Source organism: Cavia porcellus, unplaced genomic scaffold (assembly GCF_034190915.1).
Source record: "Cavia porcellus strain 051 isolate PalLab524CR breed Dunkin Hartley unplaced genomic scaffold, mCavPor4.1 scaffold_24, whole genome shotgun sequence".
Lineage (NCBI taxonomy): Eukaryota > Metazoa > Chordata > Mammalia > Rodentia > Caviidae > Cavia > Cavia porcellus.
In genome coordinates, this window is record NW_026947507.1 from 41376954 (window position 1) to 41402739 (window position 25786).

At 43.7% G+C, this 25786-nt stretch overlaps 2 protein-coding genes across 2 annotated transcripts; one reads left to right on the forward strand and one right to left on the reverse strand.

Annotated features, from left to right (window-relative positions):
* The first annotated feature begins 4732 nt into the window (after nucleotides 1–4732).
* Nucleotides 4733–6892, forward strand: Defb134 (defensin beta 134). The gene is made up of 2 exons (XM_023561523.1): nucleotides 4733–4790; nucleotides 6750–6892. The coding sequence occupies exons 1-2, from the start codon at nucleotides 4733–4735 to the stop codon at nucleotides 6890–6892; spliced, it is 201 nt and encodes a 66-aa protein (XP_023417291.1).
* Nucleotides 6893–22318: 15426 nt separating this feature from the next.
* Defb135 (defensin beta 135) lies at nucleotides 22319–24183 on the reverse strand. The gene is made up of 2 exons (XM_003479689.1): nucleotides 24126–24183; nucleotides 22319–22485 (listed from the first exon to the last, which is right to left on the reverse strand). Exons 1-2 carry the CDS (start codon nucleotides 24181–24183, stop codon nucleotides 22319–22321), a joined length of 225 nt encoding a protein of 74 aa, XP_003479737.1.
* Nucleotides 24184–25786: the final 1603 nt, after the last annotated feature.

A 25786-nucleotide genomic window follows, 5' to 3' on the forward strand; every position in this document is an offset into this window, starting at 1 on the left:
ATTTCACTCCTACATTCATGGCATCTTTACTTTTAGATTTCAAGAGAAAATGCATACTTGTCTTTCCTTGCACTCCTGTGGGGAGCTGGTCTGGGCACAGACATCTTAATTCTTTTTACTTCCTCTTGCCTCCCTCTACCTTCCCAGTTTCTCCCCAGAATCTGGTTTATTTTGCTTTACCTGATTATCTCCATTACCATCCATGTTTCTGCAAATGATAAAAATGTTTTCTTATTCACGGTTGCATAATAGGAGGTCACCTACACATGCCACATTTTTAGCCATTCGCCCACTGGTGAGCACCTGGCTGTGTCCCTATGGTGGCCACTGTGAGCTGTGAGCATAGCTCTCTGCCATGCTAAGGTGTACGCCAAGGGGTGGCTTAGCTGGGTGCACCTTGTTCTCGGTTTGCTTTTTGAGGAAGCTCGGCGCAGATTTCCATCCTGGCTCTGCTGGTGTGCGTTCCCAGCAACAGTGTGCAGCGCTGCTTTTCCTCCATCCACACCGGCGTCTGCTGTTTTATGTATTCGTGGCCCTCTCTGTGGTGAGGCAGAATCTTGATGCTTCGGTTTGCATTTCCCTAAAAACGCTGAACACTTCGTCATACTCTTTTATTAAAGACAGTGAGTTTTCTTTGTATTTTTCATTACGTTGATTGGTACCATTTAGTTACACATAATGACCACATTCATCACAGGGAATTGTTTGCACCTGTACGTGATAAGCCTTGGTTCTTTTTTCCCCTCTAATGCCTTCAACACATTTTCCCTGCTTATTTACAAAGCTTTGTTTCCATTTTACTCTTTGTTCTCAACTAGTCAGCCATAAAGAAGGATAAACTTGAGACATGGATAGCTGAAGGTACGAACTCACCACACCTGTGTAAATATCGCCTTGTCTCTCCAGTGTGAGGAACTGAAAGTATAAACAAGAACCAAAATGTATCATAGATACTGTGAAATAGGAAACAATTGTTCAAAAGGAAAAGGGAACTGGGTGGGGGAGAGAAAGGGAAAAGGGAAAAGTGGGAAAGGATAAAATGGAAACAAACGTTTTCATACTCTTGGTCAGTGACATTTCTTCTTTTATTTTAAAGAGAAAAAAACAAAATTTCAAAACAAGAAAATGAGAGAGTAACAATAATTGATGCATTGATTATTGTTGTTTTTAAAGGAGTTACTCAGTGTATATGGGCATGAATTATTGTCCAAACAATATTAGCACCAAAGTTTCTTTTCAATGAACTAAGAGAAACTAGCAATGTAGCTATGTTAACTGCCTTGTACACATATTTTTCCCTTTCTCCTTTCTCCCATACCAGCCCCTCTTTCCTTTTGAACAGTTTCTTCCCAATTCACAGGATCTATTGTATATTTTGGGTCTATTTACTTGTTCAACTTCTCACACTAGCAATGTTTATGTGTGTGGATCTGATTTATATCACTTATGAGTGTGGTCTTGAGTTGCATCCATTTACCTATAAAAGTCTCACAGTCGTCCTTCTTTATGGCTATGTAGTACTCCATTGTATAAAAAGATCCCATTTTTTATCAATTCCTATATGGGCACTTGGGTTGTTTCTAAAATTTAGCTATTACAAATTATACTGCCATGAACATGGGAGCACATATATCACTGTACTGTGATGTTTTAATTCTTCTGGAAAGATACCCAAAAAAGGAATAGCTGGGTTCAAAGGGATCACTAAGCCTAGTTTTCTGAGGAATCTCCACACTGATTGCCATATAGGTTGAATCAGTCTCCACTCCCACCAATAGTGGAGAACGGTTGCTTTTTTCCCACAACCCTGCCATCATTTGTTACTGGTTGAGTTCATGATGACAGCCATTCTCTCTGGAGTAAGATAGAGTCGCACTGTTGTATTAATTTGCCTGTCTTGAATGACCAGTGATATTGAATATATTTCATATATTTTGTGCCATTACTGCTTCTTCATCTGAGAAGTGTGTATTCATCTCATATGCCCATGTTTGGATTGGGTCTTTGAAATTGGGTGGCCTGGGATTTTTTTAATTCTTTATATGTTCTAGATTGAAATCCTTTGTCTGAGAGACAGATGGCTATAACTTTTTCCCACTCGGTCAGTTGTCTTTTCCCTCTGTTGGTGATTTCCTTTGTTGTGCCAAAGTTTTTTAACAGGTGAGATCCAATTTGTTGAGTCTTTGTAGTATTTCCTTTGCAGTCTGGATTTTATTTGTGAGCTCTCTGCCTAACCCTATGTGTTCAAATTTCTACCTAGTTTGTCTTCCAGTAATTTCAGTGTTTCTGTTTTAATATTTAGATCTCTGATCTATTTTGACTTTAGTGCATGGTGATGGACGTGGGTCTGCTTTTAGTGTTTGGCATGTGGAGAGCCAAATTTTCCAGCACCATTTATTGAAGAGTCTACTTTTCTGCCAGTGAACATGTTTGACTCTTTAGTCAAAGATAAGGTAACTGGCTGTATTTGGACTTGTGTCTGCATCTTCTGTTTTATTCCTTTCATCCTCATGTCTGCTTTTTTGCCAATATCTTGCCAATTTTATCACAGCAGCTTCATAAAATTCATTTGGAACCAGAAGAGACCTATAAAAGCACTGACAGTTCTCAGATGTCTGTGCAATTCATTTACCCACTTACTGATTGAGCTATTCATCCCCTTGGTGTTAATTTTTTTGAGTTCTTTGCAAATTCTGGAGAGAAATCCTTTGTCAGCAAAGTACCTGGAAAGATTTAGCTCACTCTATAAACTGTCGCTTACTTTGTTGGTTGTTTCCCTTTCTGGGCAGTCTTTAATTGGATGTAGTTCCGTGTGTTGACTGTTATTTCTGTGCCACTTGGTGGAGGCACGGCCAAGTCTATAAATAACTTCAGTTGTTTTTCCCTGTTTTCTTCTAGCAATTTCAAAGTTTCAAATCTTATGCCTAGGTCCTTAATCCATTTTGAATTCTTATATAGAGCGAGAGATAAAAATCTACTTTCAATATTCTACATATGTATATCCAGTTTTTCTAGCACCATTTGCCAAGGACACTATCTTTTCTCCAGCATATGTTTTTTCAGGTGGCTACCGTGTCAGAGGCTTGTTTCTGTCCTTATGTCCATGCGTCTGTTTCTGTGGCTGCCCCACATTGCTCGTGGTACGTGGCCTTGTAGTACAGTTTGGAACTGGGTCTGATGATGCCTCCACCCAGTTCCTCTTTTTGCTTAAAATCACTTTGGTTATTCTGGATCTTTTTGCTTCTACATAAATTTTAGGGTTATTTCTCTAGTTCTGTGAAAACTATCTTTGGAATTTTGATGGAGATTGCATTGGATCTGTAGACTGTTTTTGGCAATATGGGCATTTAACAATATCAAAGCTGTTGTTCCTTACACATGCTAGTGTTTCCATCTTCTAGTGCCTTCTTTAATTTCTTTCTTCTGTAATTTTCATTTTAGAAGTCTATCACCGCCTTAGGTTGATTCCAAGTTCATTTGTAAGGTACTGTGAATGGAATTTTTATTGATTTCTTTCTCAGCTAGTTCATTACAAGTGCATAATGTTGGTCACTGATGAGATATAGGTACATAGACAGATAGATAGATAGATAGATAGATAGATAGATAGATAGATAAAGTAAGGAGCTCTTTAAACAGGAATGGATGGATGGAGGAATAAGAAATGGCGGGAGGGATGGGTAAGGAGATGGAAAGTAAAGAACTGAAGAGGAAAATGATGAAAATAGAGCTTCTCTGGATGAATTGAATATCAAGAGTTGGAAGGAGCAGAAAGGGAGAAAAAGAGTAGGGGATGAAAAATAAAGAAGAATTCAGGTGTATTGCGCACATGTACCGGTTCCTCCTGAGGAATGTGATCATTAAGTACCGCAGACATGTACTCCTGAGAAAGGGGAGAGGAGGAAGAGACTGTCAGGAGGAGACACAGAAGGCTTAAAGAATGTTGGGGGAGCCAATGTGTTCGTTATCTCGTGATGGTGCTTCCACAAAAGTACACTTATGCGGCAACATTGTCGAGCTGTACACTTTAGTATTTGCAGTTTGTGTCATCTGTGCCTCAATAAGGGTTTTTTAAACGATGGCAATTATTTTTAAATGACCTCAATGGACTGTACTGCATTCCAAAAACACTGTGAAGAATTTACACTGCTCTGTGCAGTATACATCAAGTTACAAAAGAGCAGGACATCTAGTTACAAAAACATTGAGTTTATCTCCTTGAACTTACCCTGGTTTTATCATTGTATTATACCCACATATAAATTATCACATGCCCCTACATTTATGCAGTTAAAACAATAATTAATGACAAACAAATAAGAAAAAAGAGTTTTAGGTTTATAACTGCAAACCAAAACAGACATCGACAAAGCTTTCTTGAGGAGCATGAGTCAACTCTGCGAAGTGAATAAACTTCATTTGCTTGAGTCTGAGAAATCATGTCGCTCTCAGGCCTTGCTTAGCACTTCTGTGAAACCAGGCTGCAGACAGTCCTGCCTGCTGTGCATGGGGAACACCACGGAACAAGCCAGGACAGTCAGTGCCATCCCAGGAGAGTGCTGCCAGCCCTGCTGCCTCCGGGGCTTAGCGCAGCACACCCTCCTGGAGCAGGGCAGGTCGCGGACCTGCAGGGCTCACACGGGCAGCTGTGCTTAGTCTTCCCCTGCCCTGTCCTCTGAAGGCCGGGGTCAGGGCTGCCACCAGCCTCCTCACAGGAGCCCCAGCCCCCACCATGAAGCCTTCTCTCCTCCTGACAGCCTTTTTCTTCTTTTGCTATCCAGTGCTAGCAGGTAAGGTGAGACATTCCTAAGGGAAAAGAGGAGGCTTCCATACAAAAGCAAAAAGCAAGCCCGCTGAGCAGCGTTATGAATGTGCTCCCACCGAGGGCTCCTCAGTTCACCAAGTAGAAAGGGCATCACTAAATTTTGATGTCAACAAGACCTGGGTTTAGGTCATGGCTCTCCAATCTGTGTGCTGGCCAAGGCTGAGTTTCTCTGAGACTGTTTCTTCAGCATGAAAATTCTTACAGTATGAAAACAGTAACTGTGGGGCTTCACAAAGATTAAAAGGGGTAGTATGTAAAATATGTCTGTCCCGCCACTGTTGTTTTGTCTCTGGTTCAAGAACATAGCCACGGATAAGAGTCAAAACAGCAAGCAATGAAAAGTCCAACCACCAAGTTTTCTAAAGTACTAAAATTGCTGATGGCAGTTTTACTCTTTGTAGAGCCTCAGGCACACAGAGAAACAGTTTTGAACCTACTCATTTCAAGAGAATCGCTGGGCTTTGATGATAGAAGAATACCTGATCAGATGAGGCAGCCACTAAGGGGCCATGCAGGAGAGCGTGACTGGTTTTTTCTGATTTAGAAATCTCACCTTGAATATTTTCTTTACTTGATTTTATTGAGTCAGTCAAAATGTTTATGTTGTCAAATACTCCTGTGATTGTCTAGCCTCCCTGAAGTACTCTCTAGGCAGATGAAACAGATTTTGTTTTCAAGTCATGTGACTCAAACAAGTAGGACCCAGGCTTTCCTGACGCTGTTGATGGCACCAACTCCACTATGGTGTGTGGGAGTGGATTCATAGATTCCACTCAACACTCCAGGTAACCTACAGCATTCCCATCAGTGCGCTGTGCATCCTCAGCGCTTGTCATCGCTCAGGACTTTCTTGTCACCTTATACAATCCTTATCTTCCTAAAAGTGATACAGAATATCCTCTTGGCTTCCACCTTGCCAGCAAGGTAAACATGATGCCTTCTGACTTGGATAAGGCACACACTGCTCAAAATTTTTACAGATGGGCAAACACTAGAATTATTGTTTTCTTAGTGCCGTCTATGTGAAGAAGGAAGAACGTGTATATTTGACTGCTTGGAAGAGTAGCAGGCACACAAATTTGTAAGCTTACCTCAACTGCTTTGAGCTTAAGTAAGATTTCCAAAATCTTACAAATGATTTCACCCTCCAGCAAACTCTCCAAACCATTCCATGTCATAAACACCTCATGGCACCTATGTGTCTTGTCACCCCAGAGATACTCGCATTTCTTTTCTTTTTGTGTATACTGTGTATTCATTGAGGCTAAGATCTGTGTCATATTCAAATATACACCTCAACAGTCTTTGATTTACAAGATCTATTAAAAATGGGTTTAAAATAAATAAATAATACCTAGTGAACAGTTAGTGTAAGCCTGAGTCTATCACTAACTTGATTATTTGGGTTAACTAAGTAATTCGGGAGAACTCCCAGATTACTAGTTGTCTAAGTTCAATGCCATTGTGAAATACTGAACACTGCATAGTTTAAACAAATTTGTGTTCACATAGTTCCAGAAACTGGAGGCCACAGTTGAGGTGCCAGCTGGTTCTGTTCCTTATGAGGACGTTCACTCTTCCTAACTTGTAAATAGCTTCGCAAGGCTTCTCATTGTGTCCTCCACCAACAAGCCCATCAACTCAGTCACAGGGTGAGGCTACCAGTCTCTCTGGGTTAGGTGCTGCCCGTATCGTCTTACCTAATGTCACCTGTCTCCTAATACAGTCACAGTGGGGGTTAAGCTTCCAACATATAAGTATAGGGGCAACACAATTCCATCCATCATACTAGTTAATATATTTTAAATTTCAGGATCAATTATTATGACCAAGTCTCCTTGGAATTCAGTGAGACCAAGCGTGAAGGACTGAAGCCATTCGGTCATCCCACAGTGAATTACCTTTCCATTCATTTTCCTTGCAGGTTTGAATCCAGTGTTATCAGTAAGGTTCACGAAATGTTATAGAAAAGGCATCTGCAGATTTGAGTGCTTAGGAAGCGAAATGTTAGTTGCCTACTGCATGTTCCAGCTGGAGTGCTGTGTCGCAGGAGACCCCGGGCCATGACAGGAGAGAACAGTGAGCACCCTCTGATTTGAAGACGACTGGTCCTCCCACCTTTCCCAGACTTCGGGGATTCAGATTAAACTCAGACACTGTGATGTGCTCACAAAATTAGCTTTTTGTATTCTTTTCTAAATGCCCCAAAATCGTACGATCTTGGATTGGGAAGGTAAGCTGAAACCCTCTCAAAAATTGAATTTGGTTTCTCAAGAAGACAACTTTGGGTGTTTTTCTCACTTCAAAATGGTTTCTTTGGTGCCTATTTACTTCAGTAAGCGAAGTAGGTTGTCTTCTTCACTTAAAGAGGCTTCTTTAGAATCATCTCTTTATATGAAGGGTCCCGTCCTACCGCCTGTGGAGAGAAGGCCCTCTTGACAATCTCTGCATATCCTACATGGACTTCATAAGCAAGGCTTGACTGCAGGCTGACTCAAGTCTAGCCCTGGAGCCCTTTAGTTATTTATTTATTATTTTAGGCAGAGTCTAGCTATGTAGTCCAGGCTGGCCTTAACCTCGCTATGTACCCGAGGCTAGCTTTGAACTTGTGGTGATCTTCCTCCTGCCTCAGCCTCCCAAGTGCTGAGACTACTGGTGTGCATCAGCCAGCCCAGCCCCGAAGCTCTTCTTGAAACAAGGAGAGGTGCTGGCTTGTGGTGCATTGTCCCCACTGCTACCGCAGCTTCAGTCAAGCATGAGCATTTGCATCCGGCCCTTTAGGTTCTGTGGCAAGCTGCAGGAGCACTTGGTTGTAGTTTAATGTTAACTCCTTAGCAGCCAAGTGACCAGCACACCTGCTGCCCATCATGTGCCTCCCTGTTTGAGTCCCAACTCGCAAACCTAGGACCTAATACCATGCTGATCTCGCTTTGCTGTATGTGTAGCAAATTGTCCAAGTGCATTTGGATTTGTTTTCTTTACCAGTCAATCTTACAAAGGTAGAAGAAGAAAATCTCACAACTGGTGTCATGGAGCTGGGAAGCGCACTGGCCTCTACACTCCTGGGAAATTCCTGTCTGCCTATCCAGTGCCACCCATGCTGTGTAGAGGTGTGTGAATGTGCTGGTTCTGTATGTGCGGCCAGATGAACAGCAGGATGGCAGAAGAGGACAGATTCTGGTTGTGGAGCAATTGTCTTTAGCCTCAATGTTCAGTTCTCATGATCCTAAGAGGAGAGAATTCTAGACACACATAGCTAAAGACTAATGTAGCAAAGCCTAAGTTCCCAGGCTGACAGTAACTATACTTCTGACCAAATGCTCACAGCACCTGGGAAGAGATAAAAGCAAATCAGTGAAATGAGGAATAATAAGGGGCAGTGAGGTGTTTTGTAAGCCTAGGCAATGTTCTGCCTTTAGGCAAATCTGGATTAGGGGAGAACACATTGTGTCCTCCTCTAACTCTCCTGTGTTCTAGGCGAGGTACATTAGAAGGAATGCGATCAGACGTGACCCAGGATGGCAGCCAAAGTTACTGAATACACAGGATAGAGTCATCCAGGCAGGGCTCAGGAGGGCAGCCACACTCTGAGAAAGTAGAGTATATGACCCCATGACGTCCCAGGAAGTTTCTGTGAGTCTGGTATTCATTATTATAATAAAATGTCTCAATCGGGGAAGTTATAAAGAAAAGAGGTTTATTTAGTCCACAGTTTGAGAGGCTGGAAACCAAAGACCAGCTGAGCCAGTGATCCGCCTCTGGTGAGGGTCTCATGGCTCAGGGCATCATGGTGAGAGCGGGCAGAGAGAACGGATCACATGACCAGACAGGAACCCAGAGAGGACTTCAGGAGCCAGTCTCCCACTCAGAACAGTCTGAGAGCCCTTTAATTCCCTCAAAGGGAGCACAGTCAGTGAAATAAGGACCTCTCACAGGCCCTTGTATCACACGTGTCTGCCTAGCAACCAGCTGCCCCTGAAAGGAACCCATGAAGCTGTGGCTCAACCTCTCCTCCTTCAAGTCACAAGTGCTCTTTCTATTTTACCTGAGTGGAGCAGAAAGTGACCGAGACTGTCCCGATTCCACATGCTTCACTGGGCCGCACAGATCAAAAACACCTGGTCCTCCCATGCACTACGCATGGTTTTGATCATCTGCTCTTACCACACCTCATCCATGGCACAAACTTGGAGTACAAGTGTGTACACATCATGCCTCTAAACTTACCCACAAGAAAATTCCTCTTCATCTTCTGCTCAAGCAATATCACCGGAATGAGCAAAGAATCAAAGAATAAAATCAAAATGGTTAAAAAAAATTCATCCACAATAAACTACTGAACACTTACTATGTGCCAGGCACTATTCCAAGCATTGTATATTTTATTTAATCTGTACAACAGCCTTCCAATTTGCCCCATTTTCAGGTGGGCAGACGCGGAGGCTGACGGTTAACTCTCTCACTCCGTGAACTGGAAGAGAGAGGCATAAGGTTCATGAGAAACACGCATCCCAAAGCCCTCCTTGCAGGCTTTCCCAGCCACAGAGACTGGAAATGAAGAGCTTCTGGGCCTGCTGCTCCAACTCCAGCTGTGTTTTAGGAGGATGGGTGCAGAGGAAAAAGTAATTACACACAAACTACAGCTGCCTGGCTTGCACTTAAACTCGGTTCCAGCACCACCTGCAATTGATGTGAGGCTGTATGAATTATCTGTAGGGTACACAGAACGCACCTAGCACAAAAGAAGCCCTGTGCAATACTGCTTGTGTTTCTCCTTCTTTCTCTTCTTTTCCTCCTTCCTCTTCTTCTGCCTCTTCTCCTTTTTCTTCGTTTTCCCCTTCTCCTGCTCTTCCTCCTCTTTTTCTCTTTCCTCCTCCTCCTTATCTTCTTCCTCCTCTTCCCCTCCTCCTTCTGTTTCTCTCTGTTAGATGCCAGAGTGTGACTAAGACTCACTGAGTGCTAGTTAGGTGGTAGAGTGAATAGCTTCTGAGGACGCAGGTCTGGAAGTGAGACTTCTCCCTGAAGACATGGCTTCTGGGGCAGCTTAGTGTTCTCTCAGTCCCAGATGAAATGATATTATCCTGGAACTGGCAGTTGGCATGTGGCTCCTGATGGCCCAGCATCCTGATAATGTTAAATCCAGTGTCTGGGAAGCTTGATAGGGGAAATCACCATTCCTCAATCACAGCATGTCCCCCCACACCAGTCCAGTGCATGGGCCATCTGAGGTAGGGAGCTAGCTCTTCAGTTATGACCTGCCTGATAGAACAGGTTCACAATCCCCCCTACCTCCTGACCAGGAACAGAATCACTGAGTGAGACACAGGCAAGTGAAGGTTTCAGAGAAACCAAAATCCAGAGAACGGTGTATGATGTCACACCCATGTGTACTCGGGTTTTGAAAGCAATACTGTTCCAGGAATAAGCAGCACCTGTGAGACCGTGGGGACAAATAAGGTTTGCTTGATCCAGAAAACGTTTGTCACCCATTCCCCCCCCCCCACATAAAACGGGAGTGCCATGCCTGTGAGACGTGCGATGTGCTGCCCTCACTTTCCAGCAGATTCCCACAGGGGATCCCCCCCAGAACCTCCCTGCTGGGGACTGCAAAGAGCCAGGAGATCTGACACTGCACAGTGAACAAGAAAGGACAATGAGAGCAGGGAGAGAAAATGACTCCTGGGTCAGAGGACTTCTGCACTGCACTAGGCAAAAGGCCTTCAGAGGGCAGAGGAAGTCCGCCTTCCCAAGCTAAGAACAGCTGAAGGCATGAACTGTATGAAACGGGGAACTGTCTGGCAGGGAGCAGCCTGGGAGACCTGAGGAAGAAAGGGAGATTCTGCAGAGCCTTAACAGAGAGGCACTGTCCTATTGTTTGCACCACCAGTGCAAACACCAGAAGATCAGAGACAGTGCAAAATCCCGTCTGGTGATCCCTTACCGGAAACAATGATTCCCTGACAAGACTGCAGGCTGTATTAGGTTCTCCAGCTCAGGAGCAAAGCTCTTGAGACAGGGATAAAGGCCATCAGATGGAAGGACACAAAGCGGTTACCTGGGTCAGAAAGCTTCTAGCAAAAACCCTTGGAGGAAACAGAGATGAACTGCAAGATTTACATGGAGTGAAGGGAGGGACAATGAGAGGTCCCTGGTGAAAGTCAACAGAGAACTCAGTGTTGGGCAAACTATAGAACATCCGCTTCTTCCCAGATGAACTGGGGAGGTCAGGTCTTGGGACAGAAACAGAGACCTGCGGTTAGCCATGCCCAAAGCACAACTAGCAGCTGGGAAGCCAATCCAGAGGAATCAGCATCTCTCATGCTCACTGTAAGGTACCTAAGCAGTCCACAGAGGAGAGGCCAGCAGGCACCTTGTAGTCACACTACAAGCCCAGCATAAAGAGATTTGTGTGGACATCTTGGATTAACACTGTAGCAGCTAGAGGAGGGGTTCTGTTGTTTGTTTGTTTCCTTGTTCATGTCTTTGTTCTGGATTTTCCTGGGGTTTCTGCTTCTTTAAAAGTATTTTGTTTTCTTTATCCTGCCTTCTGTTGGTTTTTCCACTCTTTTCTTGTTTAATTTTCTTCTTCCCTGGTTTTTCTTCTCCCTTCCACATTTCCTGATCTCCTTTCTTCTCTTCCTCTCCAATTTTCATATGGCATAGGTGTCGATGTCCGCTCCCGGCCGGCAGGAAGGACACACGACAAAGTCTGGTAGTGGACAACCTTTTCTTTTTATTTTCCTTCTCCGTACAGCCTGCCCTGGGTTCTCCCAGCTGAAGCCTCCTCTGGTCCGCTCCCCGCGGCTCCTTTTGTGCTTCAGTCTGCCCCAAAGCCTCTACCGGTCCGCTCTCCGCGGCTCCTTTTGGGCTTTTACTTCTGGGCTTCTACCTGGCTTCTTTTTCCGCCCAGGGGTGGCACCGGTATATATACGGGTACAGTGTCCAATCATGTTAAAGTAAGCAAGGCAAGCTGATTGGCTAACATCATCAGTTGCCAGGCAGACTATATTGTTGAGCGGGTTGTTTACGCGGTAAGCAGGAAACTAACATATTCGATGGGAGGGGTAATCTACCTCAGGCTTTGCTCTTTACCACAGGCCGCACGTCCGCCGCGCAAGGCGAGCTATCACAGACGCGGCTCCCAACATCTCCCCCTATTTTATTTTTTATGAATGTGCGCATCGTAGCCCTTCCTGGACTGGGTGCAGAGGCTTATGCCCTATGTGTAGGTCCACCGTAGGTCCTTGGCTTAGACCCTGGTTGGCCATGCCATGGTCTGCCAAGGCCCTGAGGCCCTCGTCCTTTTTCTAGGGCCAGGCACAAACTGGACGGAACCTGGATGCACACAAGCTTGCACTCATTTCCTCTCCGTAAAGAAATCCCCTCGGAGAGAAATTTAGACCTAGGCAGCATCTAACAGTCCAGCGGCTTACGTGCAGGATGGGGTAGGGCCTGGCTTAGGTCGAGTCGTGCTGGGGAGGCACGCTCTTACCCGTCATTGACTCACCTACCCTGCTGTGTATTGTCACCTTATGGAGGAGAATGAGGGATGCCCGCCATATCTAGACTCGGTCGTGGGCCAATTGAGCAAGCCATGCATATGCCTGAGGATCTTCTTGTCCATTTCGGGCTACCGCTATTTCTATTCATCTTATTGGTTGGTCTGTGATGGATCTCCAGTAGGGCAGGTCTGATCTTCAGTCGAGGGCTTTGTTGCCCGTGTCAGTCTCTCCGGTATCCACAGTGGTTCTCGTCCCGGTTCCTGTGGGAAAACACAAACCGCGCCTCGGTTCCAGCTGACCACTGGATCCGGGCCCATCCATTGTCCTGTCAGGACATCTTTCCACTTCACCCACCCTTTATGGTTGGGGGAAGGGTTGCAGTGCTCCACAGCTGGGGAGCGATTATCATTATTTAAATTTAAAAAATTGTGTGTGAATAGTGCCATGGATAATCGTGCCTTTGGGGCCAGGCCTTGGCCTACTCCCCCTTTTTGTTTTTGTAAAATTTTTTTGAGGCTTCTATGAGCCCTCTCAATGATTCCTTGACCTTGGGGATTGTATGGGATACCATGTTTTAATTGAACCTCCATCATTTTGCAGAACTCATTGAAGGCTTTGCCTATATAGGCTGGTCCATTATCAGTTTTTAATATTTTTGGTTTGCCCCATGCGGCCCAAGCTGCCAGGCAATGATTGATCACATTAGACACTTTTTCACCTGTTTCTGCTGTTGCAAATATGACGTGAGAACAGGTGTCTGTGGAAACATGAACATATTTAAGAGTCCCAAACTCCTGTATATGTGTGATGTCCATCTGCCAAACATCACCAGGGATCAAACCTCGAGGGTTTACTCCCATCGGTATGGCAGGTTTGTATGTGGCACAGGAGTCACATAGTCGCACGATATCTCGTGCATCTGCTCTGGAAACATGGAAATGGTTTGCTAGTGTCCTGGCATTAACATGAAACTTATCATGGAAGGCACGGGCTCGCTCGATTGGTGTTAGTAAGGTAAAAATCCATAACGGGCGAGTGGCAGTGTCAGCAGCCGCATTCCCCTGTGCCATGGGCCCCGGCAGGGATGTATGTGCTCTTATGTGGGTGGTGAAGACCTTATGGTGTCTGTTCTGAAGCAATGTCTGGATAGACAGGAACAGTCCAGCCACTGTGGAAGTGGATCTAATTAAACTGGCAGTCTCAAGCACTTGCATAGCATTGACCACATACCTAGAATCGGAGACAATGTTAATGGCTTCTGAGAACCGTTCAAGAATCATTTTAACGATCTGCAGTTCTACCACCTGAGGCTGATCTGGTTTAAATTGTATGGTAACCGGGGGCTTGCCTAGGATCACATAGGCGCCTATCCCCGTCTTGGAGCCATCTGTGTATATTGTAGTTGCTGGGACTAATGGCTCAGAGGCAGTAACCTTTGGAAAAATTATAGGGTGCTGAGTGACAAATGACAAGATAGGGTCTTTAGGGTATTGATTGTTTATATCCCCATGGAAAACACATCTCAGAATGGCCCAGGTATCTATGCAGGCAGCCAGGGTCTTGATCTGGCTGGCGGTATAGGGTACTCGGATGGCTTGTGGTCCTGAGCCAAAATGTTGGACAGCTCTATCATGCGCTTTAAGGGCCAATGAAGCGACTGCCTCCGGGTAATGCTCTATGACTTTTGCAGGTGAGACCTTAGGGTGTATCCACAGTAGTGGTCCTTTCTGCCAAATCACCGCTGTAGGCTGTAGACTAGTCTGTAGCAAACAGACATCAAAGGGTCGCCCTGGTTCAATTCTGTGTAAGGTAGCCCCACCTAAGGCTTTTTCCACTCTCTGTAAGGCAGCTCTTGCCTCAGGAGTGAGCCTCCTGTGGGAGGCTATATCTGGGTCTCCCTTTAGAAGGTCGAACAGGGGTTTGAGATCTGAATTTGGTATATGTAAATATGGCCTAATCCAATTAATGTCTCCCAATAGCTTTTGCATGTCATTTAGGGTCCTAACGCCATCCGTCCTAATGGTGATCTTCTGTATAAGTCTGGAGGCGACACTGAGGTCCACACCTGCTGACCCAGGGGTGGCCCTTGTTGAAGGCTGCCACCCTGAGCTGTCCTGTCTCTGGGGCGGGGGCCCGCCTGTGAAGGGGGCCCCCTCTGGCCGTTTTTTGGCTCTCTAGCATCTTGTCCACAAATACGGTTGCCCTGAGCATCAAAGACCGACCTACACTCCTCAGCTTTGTGTGATCCCTTTTTGCATCGCCCACAAACATATGGTTCTTCATTCCTAGGACGAGGCCTAGCATCTGCATTGTTTGGGCAATGACGTTTAATGTGTCCTGGCTCCCCGCAGGCAAAACACCCTTTAGCCTTACATTCCCCTTCTAACCCGCGAGGTCCCCTCTGCTGTACAGCCGCGGCCAGGAGAGCAGCCACTCCCGAGTTGGAGAGCGGCCCCCCTATCTCTCTGCATATCCTAATCCAGGCGTTGAGGTCCTTGTTCTTATGAGGAGCTATCGCTGCCTTGCACTCCTTTGTACATTGCTCAAAAATCAGCTGTCTTACCAGCGGTTGAGCCACTCCCGGATCAGGAAATATCTTATCGGCAGCATCTTGCATTCGGGCCACAAAGTCAACAAATGGCTCTGTGGTACCCTGAATTATTTTTGAAAGACACAAGGAGGCTGTTCCGGCACCACTTACCTGTTTCCAGGCGCGGAGCCCTATGGCATTGATTTGTTCATAGACAGCGCCGGGGAACTGGGTCTGGTCATCAGCGTGCCGACCTTCTCCCATAAGCATTTCCTTGTTCCACCCCCGGTTTCCCCGATTGGCGTTTCTCTCAGCCTGCTCTGCAGAGAACTCTGCGTACCAGGCTCGCCAATCCAGGTAACTGCCCGAGGGCAGACACGCCTTTGCCAGCTGAATCCAGTCCGCGGGGGTGAGGGGCCCAGAAGACAGATTCTCCAGCATGGCAATGGTGTAAGGCGCAGTCGGCCCAAAGGTTGTAACTGCATTTTTAAGTTCTCTAATCTGCTTTATCTCAAAAGGCTCCCATACATTGCGTCCCTGGCCCATAGCTACTTGTACAGGAAATATCCCGTAGGGGCCACTATCTATCCCAGGTGGATGTACCTCATGAGACAAGCGTCCCCCCTGCCAAAGCCGCCTGTAAAAATACCGACCCGCCGGCGGCGGAGCATAAGACGGCGGCCATGATTGGGCGGAAAATGGGGGCCCGTGCATCACTTCCTGTTCTGGCGAAAGGGGAGAGAGCTCCCAGGCGGCCGCCTCGTGGCGAGGAATCGCCTCCGGAAACGGCCCCCAAGGTGGGGCGGAAGGCTTCGCCTCCCTCTCGCGCCGGGGAGCGCTCAGGAGCTCTCTACTCCTCCGCAGACCAGGTTGAGCAGAGCGCAATTCGTGGGGCAACGCTGGAAAAGAACCCTGCGACTCCTTATTGAGCGATTTAGGCTCCTGACAGCTGGTCTCTTTGGCCTCCTTGCCATTCAACTTTCCCTCGTCCTCGGAGTCAGACGACTCCGAGGCTAGAGCCCCGTCCTCCTCCTTAGCATCCTTGTTCCCCTTGACGGACCCCTCTCGGGAGCTCCCTGACTGGGCCTGCTCAGATACCCTGCGTACTTTTGTAAGCTCTTGAGAGCTTTCTCCACAACCACCCTCGCTTTTAGTGTTGCTACCTAACATGTTTCCCATCTTTTAATATGTTACTCACCGCGTGAGGCCCAAGGAATCCGCCACTTACGCGTGAGCCTGAGGGGAGTCTAAAAGCCCTGTAGGTGCGCGCCACCCAGAGCCCAGGCTTATCCCCAACTCACCTGTCTCGCAGCTCTGTACTGGAGCGTTGTCCACTTCCACGTCTCGGGGGTGATCAGTCCCCGGGCGGGCCTCCAAATGTCGATGTCCGCTCCCGGCCGGCAGGAAGGACACACGACAAAGTCTGGTAGTGGACAACCTTTTCTTTTTATTTTCCTTCTCCGTACAGCCTGCCCTGGGTTCTCCCAGCTGAAGCCTCCTCTGGTCCGCTCCCCGCGGCTCCTTTTGTGCTTCAGTCTGCCCCAAAGCCTCTACCGGTCCACTCTCCACGGCTCCTTTTGGGCTTTTACTTCTGGGCTTCTACCTGGCTTCTTTTTCCGCCCAGGGGTGGCACCGGTATATATACGGGTACAGTGTCCAATCATGTTAAAGTAAGCAAGGCAAGCTGATTGGCTAACATCATCAGTTGCCAGGCAGACTATATTGTTGAGCGGGTTGTTTACGCGGTAAGCAGGAAACTAACATATTCGATGGGAGGGGTAATCTACCTCAGGCTTTGCTCTTTACCACAGGCCGCACGTCCGCCGCGCAAGGTGAGCTATCACAGACGCGGCTCCCAACACATAGGTACCTGTGTATGTGTGAGAATTAACTAGTCTTTAAATTAAGTAGTATCATCCACGGGCCTGTGTTAAGGTTTATATCTAGATGTCCCTGAAAAGTCTCATGCAATCATAGATGGAGTTTGGTGGAGGTGGTTGGATCATGGAAGCCTCATACTAGTCAACAAGTTATACCACTGTTGACTTCATAGCTAAATGTGATGTTGGGAGGTGAAGCCAGTCCTATGAGGTGGGCCATTGGTTGCGTTGTCTGGAAGAACATCTCTCTCCACCCATGATCCTTCTTGCTTCTCACCACTGTATCATGAGCTGTTTCTCCTCTGCCATGCTACACTGCTTTGGAGCCTCCTGACCATGAACTGAAACCTCCACAAACTGTGAGCCAAAATAAACCTCTCCCCTTAGAGTTGTAGATGTGGAGTATTGTGTCTCAGTGATAAGAAAGTAACTAAGACATCATGTCAGGGTGACCCTTAACACAGTTGTGCTAAGAGGATCCAAACAAAACTACTTCCAATGCAGTAATACCTTGGTTCACAAACCCTTCTGCTTGTGACACTTCTGCTGCTGACAGAAGCACTTGACAAAATTTCACTTCCATTAAGGCTGAAAGTTTCACTGAATTGAAGAATTGTCTCTTTGTTTGTTTGTGCTTTTTGTTTGCTTGTTTGTTTTTTTGTTTGTTTTGGCATCAGGGATCAAACTCATAACCTCACACTTGCCAGGCAAGCACTTGTGCTGCTGAGCTAAACCCCTAACCCCAAAGAATTGACTCTTTAAAAGGGTAAACAAGATTGATAAAAGTCTTAGCCAAACTTACTAAAGAAAGAAAAATTCATATCATTGCAATTCATTTTACTAGAAACGAAAGAGACAAAACTAAAATGGACAAGAACAAATTCCAGAGAAGAAACTAATTCAAACTTTATATTTCATTGTATTGGATAATCTTAAAAACTGAATAAATTCTTAGGCACATATAACCTATCAAAACTGAACCAAGTGGGATAGCTGGAACAAATGGGACTTCTAATCCCAGCTGACCTCCATAATGGTTGCACCAGACTACACTCCCTTTTCTGCAGGAGAGTTCTCTTTTCCCCACAGCCTCTCCAGCATTTGTTGTTGGTAGTTTTCTTGATCCTGGCCATTCTTTCAGGAGTGAGATGGAATCTCAGTGTGGTTTTAATTTGCATTTCTCTAATGACCAATGATGATGAACATTTTTTCATGTATTTATTTGCCATTTGTATTTCTTCATCTGAGAAGTGTGTATTCATTTCAGATGCCCATTTTTGGATTGGGTCTTTGAATTTTGGGGGTCTGATTTTTTTAATTCTTTATATGTTTTAGACAGAAGACCTTTGTCTGAGGGACAGTTTACTAAGATTTTTTCCCAGTTTGTGGGTTTTCTTTTCACTATGCTGGAGATTTCTTTTGACATGCAGAAATTTTTTAATAAGACATGATCCCCGCTATTGATTCTAGGAAGTATTTCCCATGCGGTTTGATTCCTGTTCATGAATTCTCTACCCACCCCTATGTCTTCAAGATTTTTACCTAATTTGTCTTCCAACAGATTTAGTGTTTCTGTTTTAATATTCAGATTCTTGATCCATTTAGATTTTAGTTTAGTATATGGTGATGGGCATGGGTCTAGTTTTAGTTTTTGGCATGTAAAGAGCCAGTTTTTCCAACATCATTTATTAAAGAGACTGTCGTTCTTCCATGAACATGTTTGGTCCACTTCTAGACATATTCCAGGAGGAACTGAAAACATCATACCACAGTAATATATGTGCACCCATGTTTATAGCAGCACCATTTGTAATAGCCAGATCTTGGAAACAACCTAAGTGTCCATCAACTGAGGAATGGATAAAAAAGTTGTGGTATTTTTATACAAGGGAGTACTACTCAGCTATAAAGAATGATCATGTTGATATATTTATAAATAAATGGACTCAACTTGAGACCATACTCATAAGTGAAATAAATCAAACTCACATGTATAAATACCATGTAGTCTCCCTAGTGTAAGAAATGGTAAGAGTATGTAAGAGTTTATAGTAATCGTGATTCCCCATTACATTGCTCTGAAGCCTTATAATGTCTGCATTCATTAGTTGGAATGGTTTTATCCTAGTTTGTTTGATTTTAATATCTGTGTTAGTATCAACAGCTACTTTAAAGAAAATAAGACATTAGAATAGCCAATGCTGATTTAGTATCATCTTACTCTGAAGTCCTACTATTCTTTTGTTTTATCTCATTGATATAATTGTGATAGTATAAACAAATTTTCTATGGAAAATGAGATAATATAGTAGCCATTGTTTGTACTCTGCTATTTGGTACTGAAAGCCCTGTAATGCTTTCATTCTCTTAAATGGTTTTATACCATTTTGTTATGTTTGATACTATCATATATGAAGCTATGTTCAACTATTTCAAAGAAAGAGACATTATGGTAGTTACTGTTAATTATGGGTTGTCTTGTGGTAAAGTGCTGTGTTACTTGCATTGTTCTGATCTGATCTGCTTTGTTATGTCCTCTTTTATCTTAATCTCTTTAAAATAAAAAATTTAAAAACTGAACCAAGAAGATATAAAAATCCTGAATAAATGAACAACAGGGAGCAAAATAGATATAGTAATAAAAAATTATGAACAAAATATAAAAACCAGAAGCTGATTAATTCACCACTGACTTTTACCAGAGCATAAGGGAAGAAATAATGCCAATATTCCTCACACTCTCCTTGAAATTGAAAGGAAAGAAACACCACCAAACCCATTACTTCAAACCAGCATCACTGTGATTCTGAAAGTAGAAAAGGACTCAAAGAAAAACTACAGACAATTTTGTAAATGAATATAAACTCAAAAGTCCTGAAAAAGATGCTTGCAAATACAATGCAACAAATCATTAAAAAAATCACACACCATGACCAAGTAGCCTTTATCCCAGGGATGCAAGAATGGGTCAACATACACAAACCAATAAAGGTGTCCGTCATGTGAACAGAAGCAACAACAGAAAGCATCTCCTTAGTCATCTTAATAGGTGCAGAAAAAGCCTTTGACAAAGTCCAACATCCATTCACATTAAGAAGGATTCTGAAGAAAATAGGTACAGAAGAACCATATCTCAGTCTGATAAAAGCCATTATAGAAAAGTCCACAAATACAGCAACCTCTGTGATATTTAGAATTAAGCAAAGCCACAAAACTTCTTCTGTTTGTGTACAAGTTTACATAACATCATATTAAATAGAGACCAACAGAAAGCATTCTCTCAAAAATCACCAGAAGACATACCTGTTCACCCTCACCATTCCTGTTCAATATGGTCCTGAAAACTTTAGGTAGAACAGTCAAGCAAGTAGAAGACATTAAAGGGATGGCATTCAAAGAATAAATAATTCAAACTATTCTTTTTTTTTTTTTTGGTCTTTTTCCTTTTTTATCAGTACCAGGGATCGAACTTACGACTGCCTGCTTGCAAGGCAGGCGCTTATGCCACTGAGCTAAATCCCCAGCCCCTAATTCAAACTATTCTTATTTGCTGGTGATACAATCTTTTATAAGGAAAAGATCCAAAACAAAAAAATCCAGCAGAGGACTCTTAGAACCAATGAACAAATTCAGCAAAACAGCAGGCTCCAAAGCCAACACAGCAATGAAGTGTTCCTCCACAGCATAATAAACACACTAAGAAAGAAATAAAATTTTAAAACTCACACACAAAAGCTTCAAAAATTTAAATAGGAAATACTGGAGCCAAGGAAGCAAATGCCTCTTTAACAAAGATGATACTGCTCTGAAAAAAGAGATTAAAGAAGACATTAGAAAATGGGGGAAATTCCCTGTTCTCATTAGAAAAATGTTAATTAAAACAACACTCAGATTCCATCTTACTTCAGGGAAGAATGGCTGTCATCAGTGAATCAAATAATAGCAAATACTAGTGAAGCTGGGAGAAAGGATTTCTACATTGTCAAAATCAGAACAGATTCCTCAAAAAGAAAAAACTACAACTAGAAATTTTATTCAACTGTATTTTCCTTCCAAGTATCTTCCTGAGAGATTCAAAGTTATATTAGAGTGCTACATGTCTACCCACAACTTCTGTTAGCCAAATACTAGAAGCTGCCTATAAATATATCAACAGATGAATAAATAAAGTGTGGCATTTATATACAATGGAGTACTACTTTGCCTTAAAGAAAAATCTGAGTCATTTGTGGGGAAACAGATTCGCCTTGATATCATATTATATGGAATAAATCCAATATGGAACTTAAAATATCACACAAATTCTCTTATATGAGAAACCCAGACTATGAATAATTTAAATATCTGAAGAAAACACAGACAACAGGAAATTTAAGACACCTTTATCTGAATGCAGAACAGATTTATAAATCATGATACACAAGTTCAGTCTATATTTTGAAGCCTATAAAGATTGGTTTTGTTTGTGTAGTTTTGTGGCTTTGCTTCATTCTAAATATCACAGCAGTTATTGTATATGTGGACTTTTCTACAATCTAGTGAGAAGACAGACAATATCTATCTACCAAAACTGAGTATATGCAAAGTCTGTGACCTAGAAATTCCACTCCTAGTATCAAGCCTCAGAAATGCCACCATCCTGAAATGCTGTACAGTTTTATTTACTTTCACAATGTACTTTGCTGCCTTCTAGATCATTTATTTTGCAACACATTACTGCATGGATGTAAATAACTTATGTACTGTAGCACCATTTTCAGTTATGTATAAAGAAATAAACAGTTAAAATACTCTTTATAAAAAGAAAAGGCATGCCACCATATCTGCCTTTAAAAAAAAAAAAAAAACATGCAGGAACGTTCACCAGCAGCACTACTTGTGAGAGCCAAAACCTGGAAATTATAAAGATCTTATTCCTTAGCAGAATAGTCAAAGATATATTTCCATTGTAACAGTGTGTAGCTGAGAGTGGTAAACTACAATTGAACTGACACAAAGTTGAAAACAAGCGCCAAGATTTTGCTTTTAGACGGGCAGCTGGAGAATATCCTTTCTGAGATAGTGACTGGCAGTGCCTGGAATGTTATTGTGTTCTTTTCTTGGTGTGGATGCTTGTTAAACAGGCATATGAAATACATAAAATCATCAGGATGTCTATTCAAGATTTATACCCTTTCCTATTTTTATTTTAGACTTCAGAAAATGTTCTTAAAATATATTTAGCCTTAAAGTGGTGGCACACACGTGCAATCCCATCACTCAGGAGGCTGAGGCAAGGAAGACTGCTGTGAGTTTGAGGTCAGCCTGGGCTACAAAGTGAGTTCAAGGCCAGTCTAAACTATATAGTGAAAACTTGTCTCAAAAAAAAAAAAGATACCTTTGTTAAGTAACAAATTAATGAAAAACAAAAAGTATGCAAGACAAGAAATTTAAGAAAGTATTTCTATAGCAAAGGTGATAAAGGGGAACACAATGGACACAGAAGTACTGAGAGGCTGAAAGCATCATTTTAATAAGACGAGGTCCTTGAGAAGATCCGAAGAGCCAGAGGGAATCAGCAGGGGCTGTCAGATACTCACAACTACCCAACCAAGGAGGGCAAATCCCGTTTGCTTACACAGCACGCAAAGACGGAATTACAGTAAATATGATACACTTCATTTTTCGCACAAAATATCTTGCAAGTGCCTTTCATTCGCCAACAAGAGCCAAACATTCGGTTTATGTAAAGATTCGGTCCACTTCTAACTGTCAACAGAAACAAAGATTGAGGTCCCATGAGTGTCCTGTAATGTCATATGGCCCAAGATAGATCAAACGTGGAGCTACACTTTATAACTTTGAATAGTAAATTCAGCATAATCAAAGATATCCAAAATGTTTCATGACTGCATGCGTGCCTCCTTTCCAATTGCTGCTACCTTATTTTTCAAGAGCCATACTCTTAGCTCCCATGAATCACCGATACTAATCAGTTATTTGCAGGCAACAGATCCTAATGGACTCAGCATGGGATGAGTTACTAAGGAAAGATCATGCAGACATAACAGAAGTCTGAGGAGTCCAACAATTCCCCCTGAGCAGGAGATGTCATAGAGAATCCGCTTTGAATACCTAAGGAAGTTTGTAATTATTAGTGTCAGTGCAAAGAAAGCAAGAGCACCAAGATAGAATTTCAGAAGACCACAGTCCTAGCCCTGTATTCCCCCAATATTTCATGTCATTTTTTTCTAAGTGCATCCACATCTGTCATGGCTTAACCATAGGGTATATATGAGCACTCTATCAGATAATGAGTATGAAGTGGTTTGATTTCCAGATATCTTCTGGGAATCCATATCCAAATGTCTTGCTAGTAATTTTCTGAGACATTAAACATAGATGCCTCTGGAAACCAGAGGAAAAGGAGAGGAAAGAAGGCAGTTTGTGAGTCTAAGGGTGGCCCTGATTCCCTCTACTCTTGTGTGCTAAGCCTTATTGGGCTCCCCACTACCTGCCCGCATGGGACCATGGATTGGCTGAGTCTCTGTGATATGAAAGTAATCAATGTGTGAATATAATAAATGTGAGGCCAATGGCAAATAAATTTGCTGAAAGCTGTGCTTTCAGCAGCTCTGGGGACCTCTCTAGAGACAAAGGAACCCAGCACAGATACAATCTGAAATATCCAGAGACCTTTCCCCACACAGCAGCAACAGCAGCCTCAACACGACCCTCGTCTCTTTCTGTCTTTACTCCATAGATGGCCACTACTCAGTGACACCTTTTGAATAGGAAGGTTTGAGGCAGGAGGTAGGAGCTTCCTGCAGACTTCAGAAACCATGCATTTGATGGTATAAGTGGTCTCTCCTCACTATCAAGTTACTTGCTTCTGTCCAGAAACACAAATTCTGACTCTTCAGACAGAGAGGCCACAAAATCCCAAAATTGTGTCATTTAATTGAATACATTTTAACAATCTGCCCCATTTGAAGACTTGCCTTGGCCTCTGAATGAGTGAAAATTTTCATGGCTGGCTTGGAAGCCAACTTCCAAGGGTCTTCCAGAAACAGGCTCCCTGCCACCCCCAAGTCCTACCTGTGTTCTAAGGTTTCATCCACTTGCTCTGCCCCATTTCTGCAAATATCAGTCCAAACTTGCCTGCAACCTTTACAGAATTTTAATACCCAAACCAAGAAACAGCTTCTCAACTGAAGAGAACCACTTCCTGTTACATATTCTTAGCATCTTCTCTCCATTCCTAGGACCGGCAAAGAGCATCCCTCTGTTCACGCTGATCTATCTACTCAGCTCCTTTGTCCCAGGATTGCTCTTGTTTCTCTCACAGAACTTTATACCCCTTTCCCTTTGCTGTTCCTAACTCCATGGAAAAAAGAATCAGTTTTTACCTGGTGGAACATAGGACAGCAAGAAAAGAACCACAAAGACCAAGAGTAGACCCTTCATGACTAAACCAATCAGCAAGCAGGTATCTGAGATGTAAGGGAGACTCACCCTATATGTAGCTTTTGAGAGATGGGGAGGTGCATGGCTAGTGAACCTTTAGGAACAAGAACATCTCCTTGCTCCATTGAGCAGTCCAATAAGTGAAAGGTCTGATTTTGAGCATGACATCTCACCACCAAATACACTTGCTAGATGCCACTAGCAACTAATCCACACTTATAAACAGCCCAGTAGTATGGATGTCTTTGTATCTTCTTTGTACACTCATATACTCATTGAATAAATGCCTATCATGGCTAATTACTGTAAGACCACTTGATGTCTTTTGAAAGACTTTTATGATAGTTGTTTTTTATCTAAACACGCCCCTAAAAAAACCCTCAGGTATTTTTCTTCCTAATTAAAAAAAAAAATGACATAGTCTTCAGTGAAACAAGTAACTTTCCTGTTGGGAGCCGCGGCCGACACCGGTCGCCTTACTTGGCGGACGTAGGGCCTGTGGGTGGGAGCGGAGCCTGAGCTAGATTGCCCCTCCCATCGAGTGAGCCAAGTTGGTGCCTGCTTCCTGCCCCCTGATTGCGCTGGCGACTTAAACAACCCGCTCTGTAAGATAGTCTGCCTAGCAACAACTGATGTTAGCCAATCAGCCCGCATCGCGCGCTTTAAACTGATTGGCCACTGTTACCCTATAAAAGTAAATGCCTCTCCCGCCACGAGAGAGAAGCACAGAAAAAAAGCACAGAGAGATAGAGAAAGTCCACCGGCGAGAAAGGGCTGGTGGCAGAGTGGAGGCCTCGCGGGGCCCACGCGGAGACAAATAAAGGCAAGGTTACACACCGTCAGAATCTGTCACGTGTTCTTCCTGCAGGCTGGGAGCGACACCGACACTTTCCTAAGTTCATGAAATCATAAATAGCAGCATGACAACTTACACACAGGTTTTCCTGACTGCTGTACACACGTGGATTAAAGTACAGCCTCGATCCATTCTAGTGTAACTGCAATCTCTGTAGGGAAATCAGAGCTTCTCGGTGAGTTATGATTAATACATTGTGTCAACTTGAGAAGTTTAGAAGCTTAACTACCAGACTTAGCAGGAAGCCAGGATTCTTACCTTGTGAATATCCTCATCCTGTGCAAGAAGAGGGCACAGAGATTTTGTGAGTGCTACACCTGCCCTGGAGGGCAGTTAGCCTGCTTGTGTTATGAGGGAGGAAAAGAGGCTTGTTCTTCCCCCATTTTGCTCTGATTGCTTTTGCTTTTTTGCTGCCTTGAAGTGTTAACCCAATGTCCTGCCACCCTGTCTTGGAGCCAGCTGATTACGGACTGAAACTTCTAAAAACTTAAGCTAAGTGAACCTTTCCTTCCCTACTTTTTGGGTGTCAGGTGTTTTGTCTCAGCAATGAGAGAAAAGTACCCAGGACAGAATTGGTACCAGAAGAGTGGGATCATTGCTGTTACTGTACCTGACCAAGAGGTTCAAGAGCCTTTGGAAATGGCTTGTTGGAAGAGTTTGGAAAGCTTTGGAGATGTTGTCAGAAACAGTAGCCCTGGAACAGTTTAGGCTGTTCTGTATGGAAGTTTCTGGTCAGAGCTCAGAAGA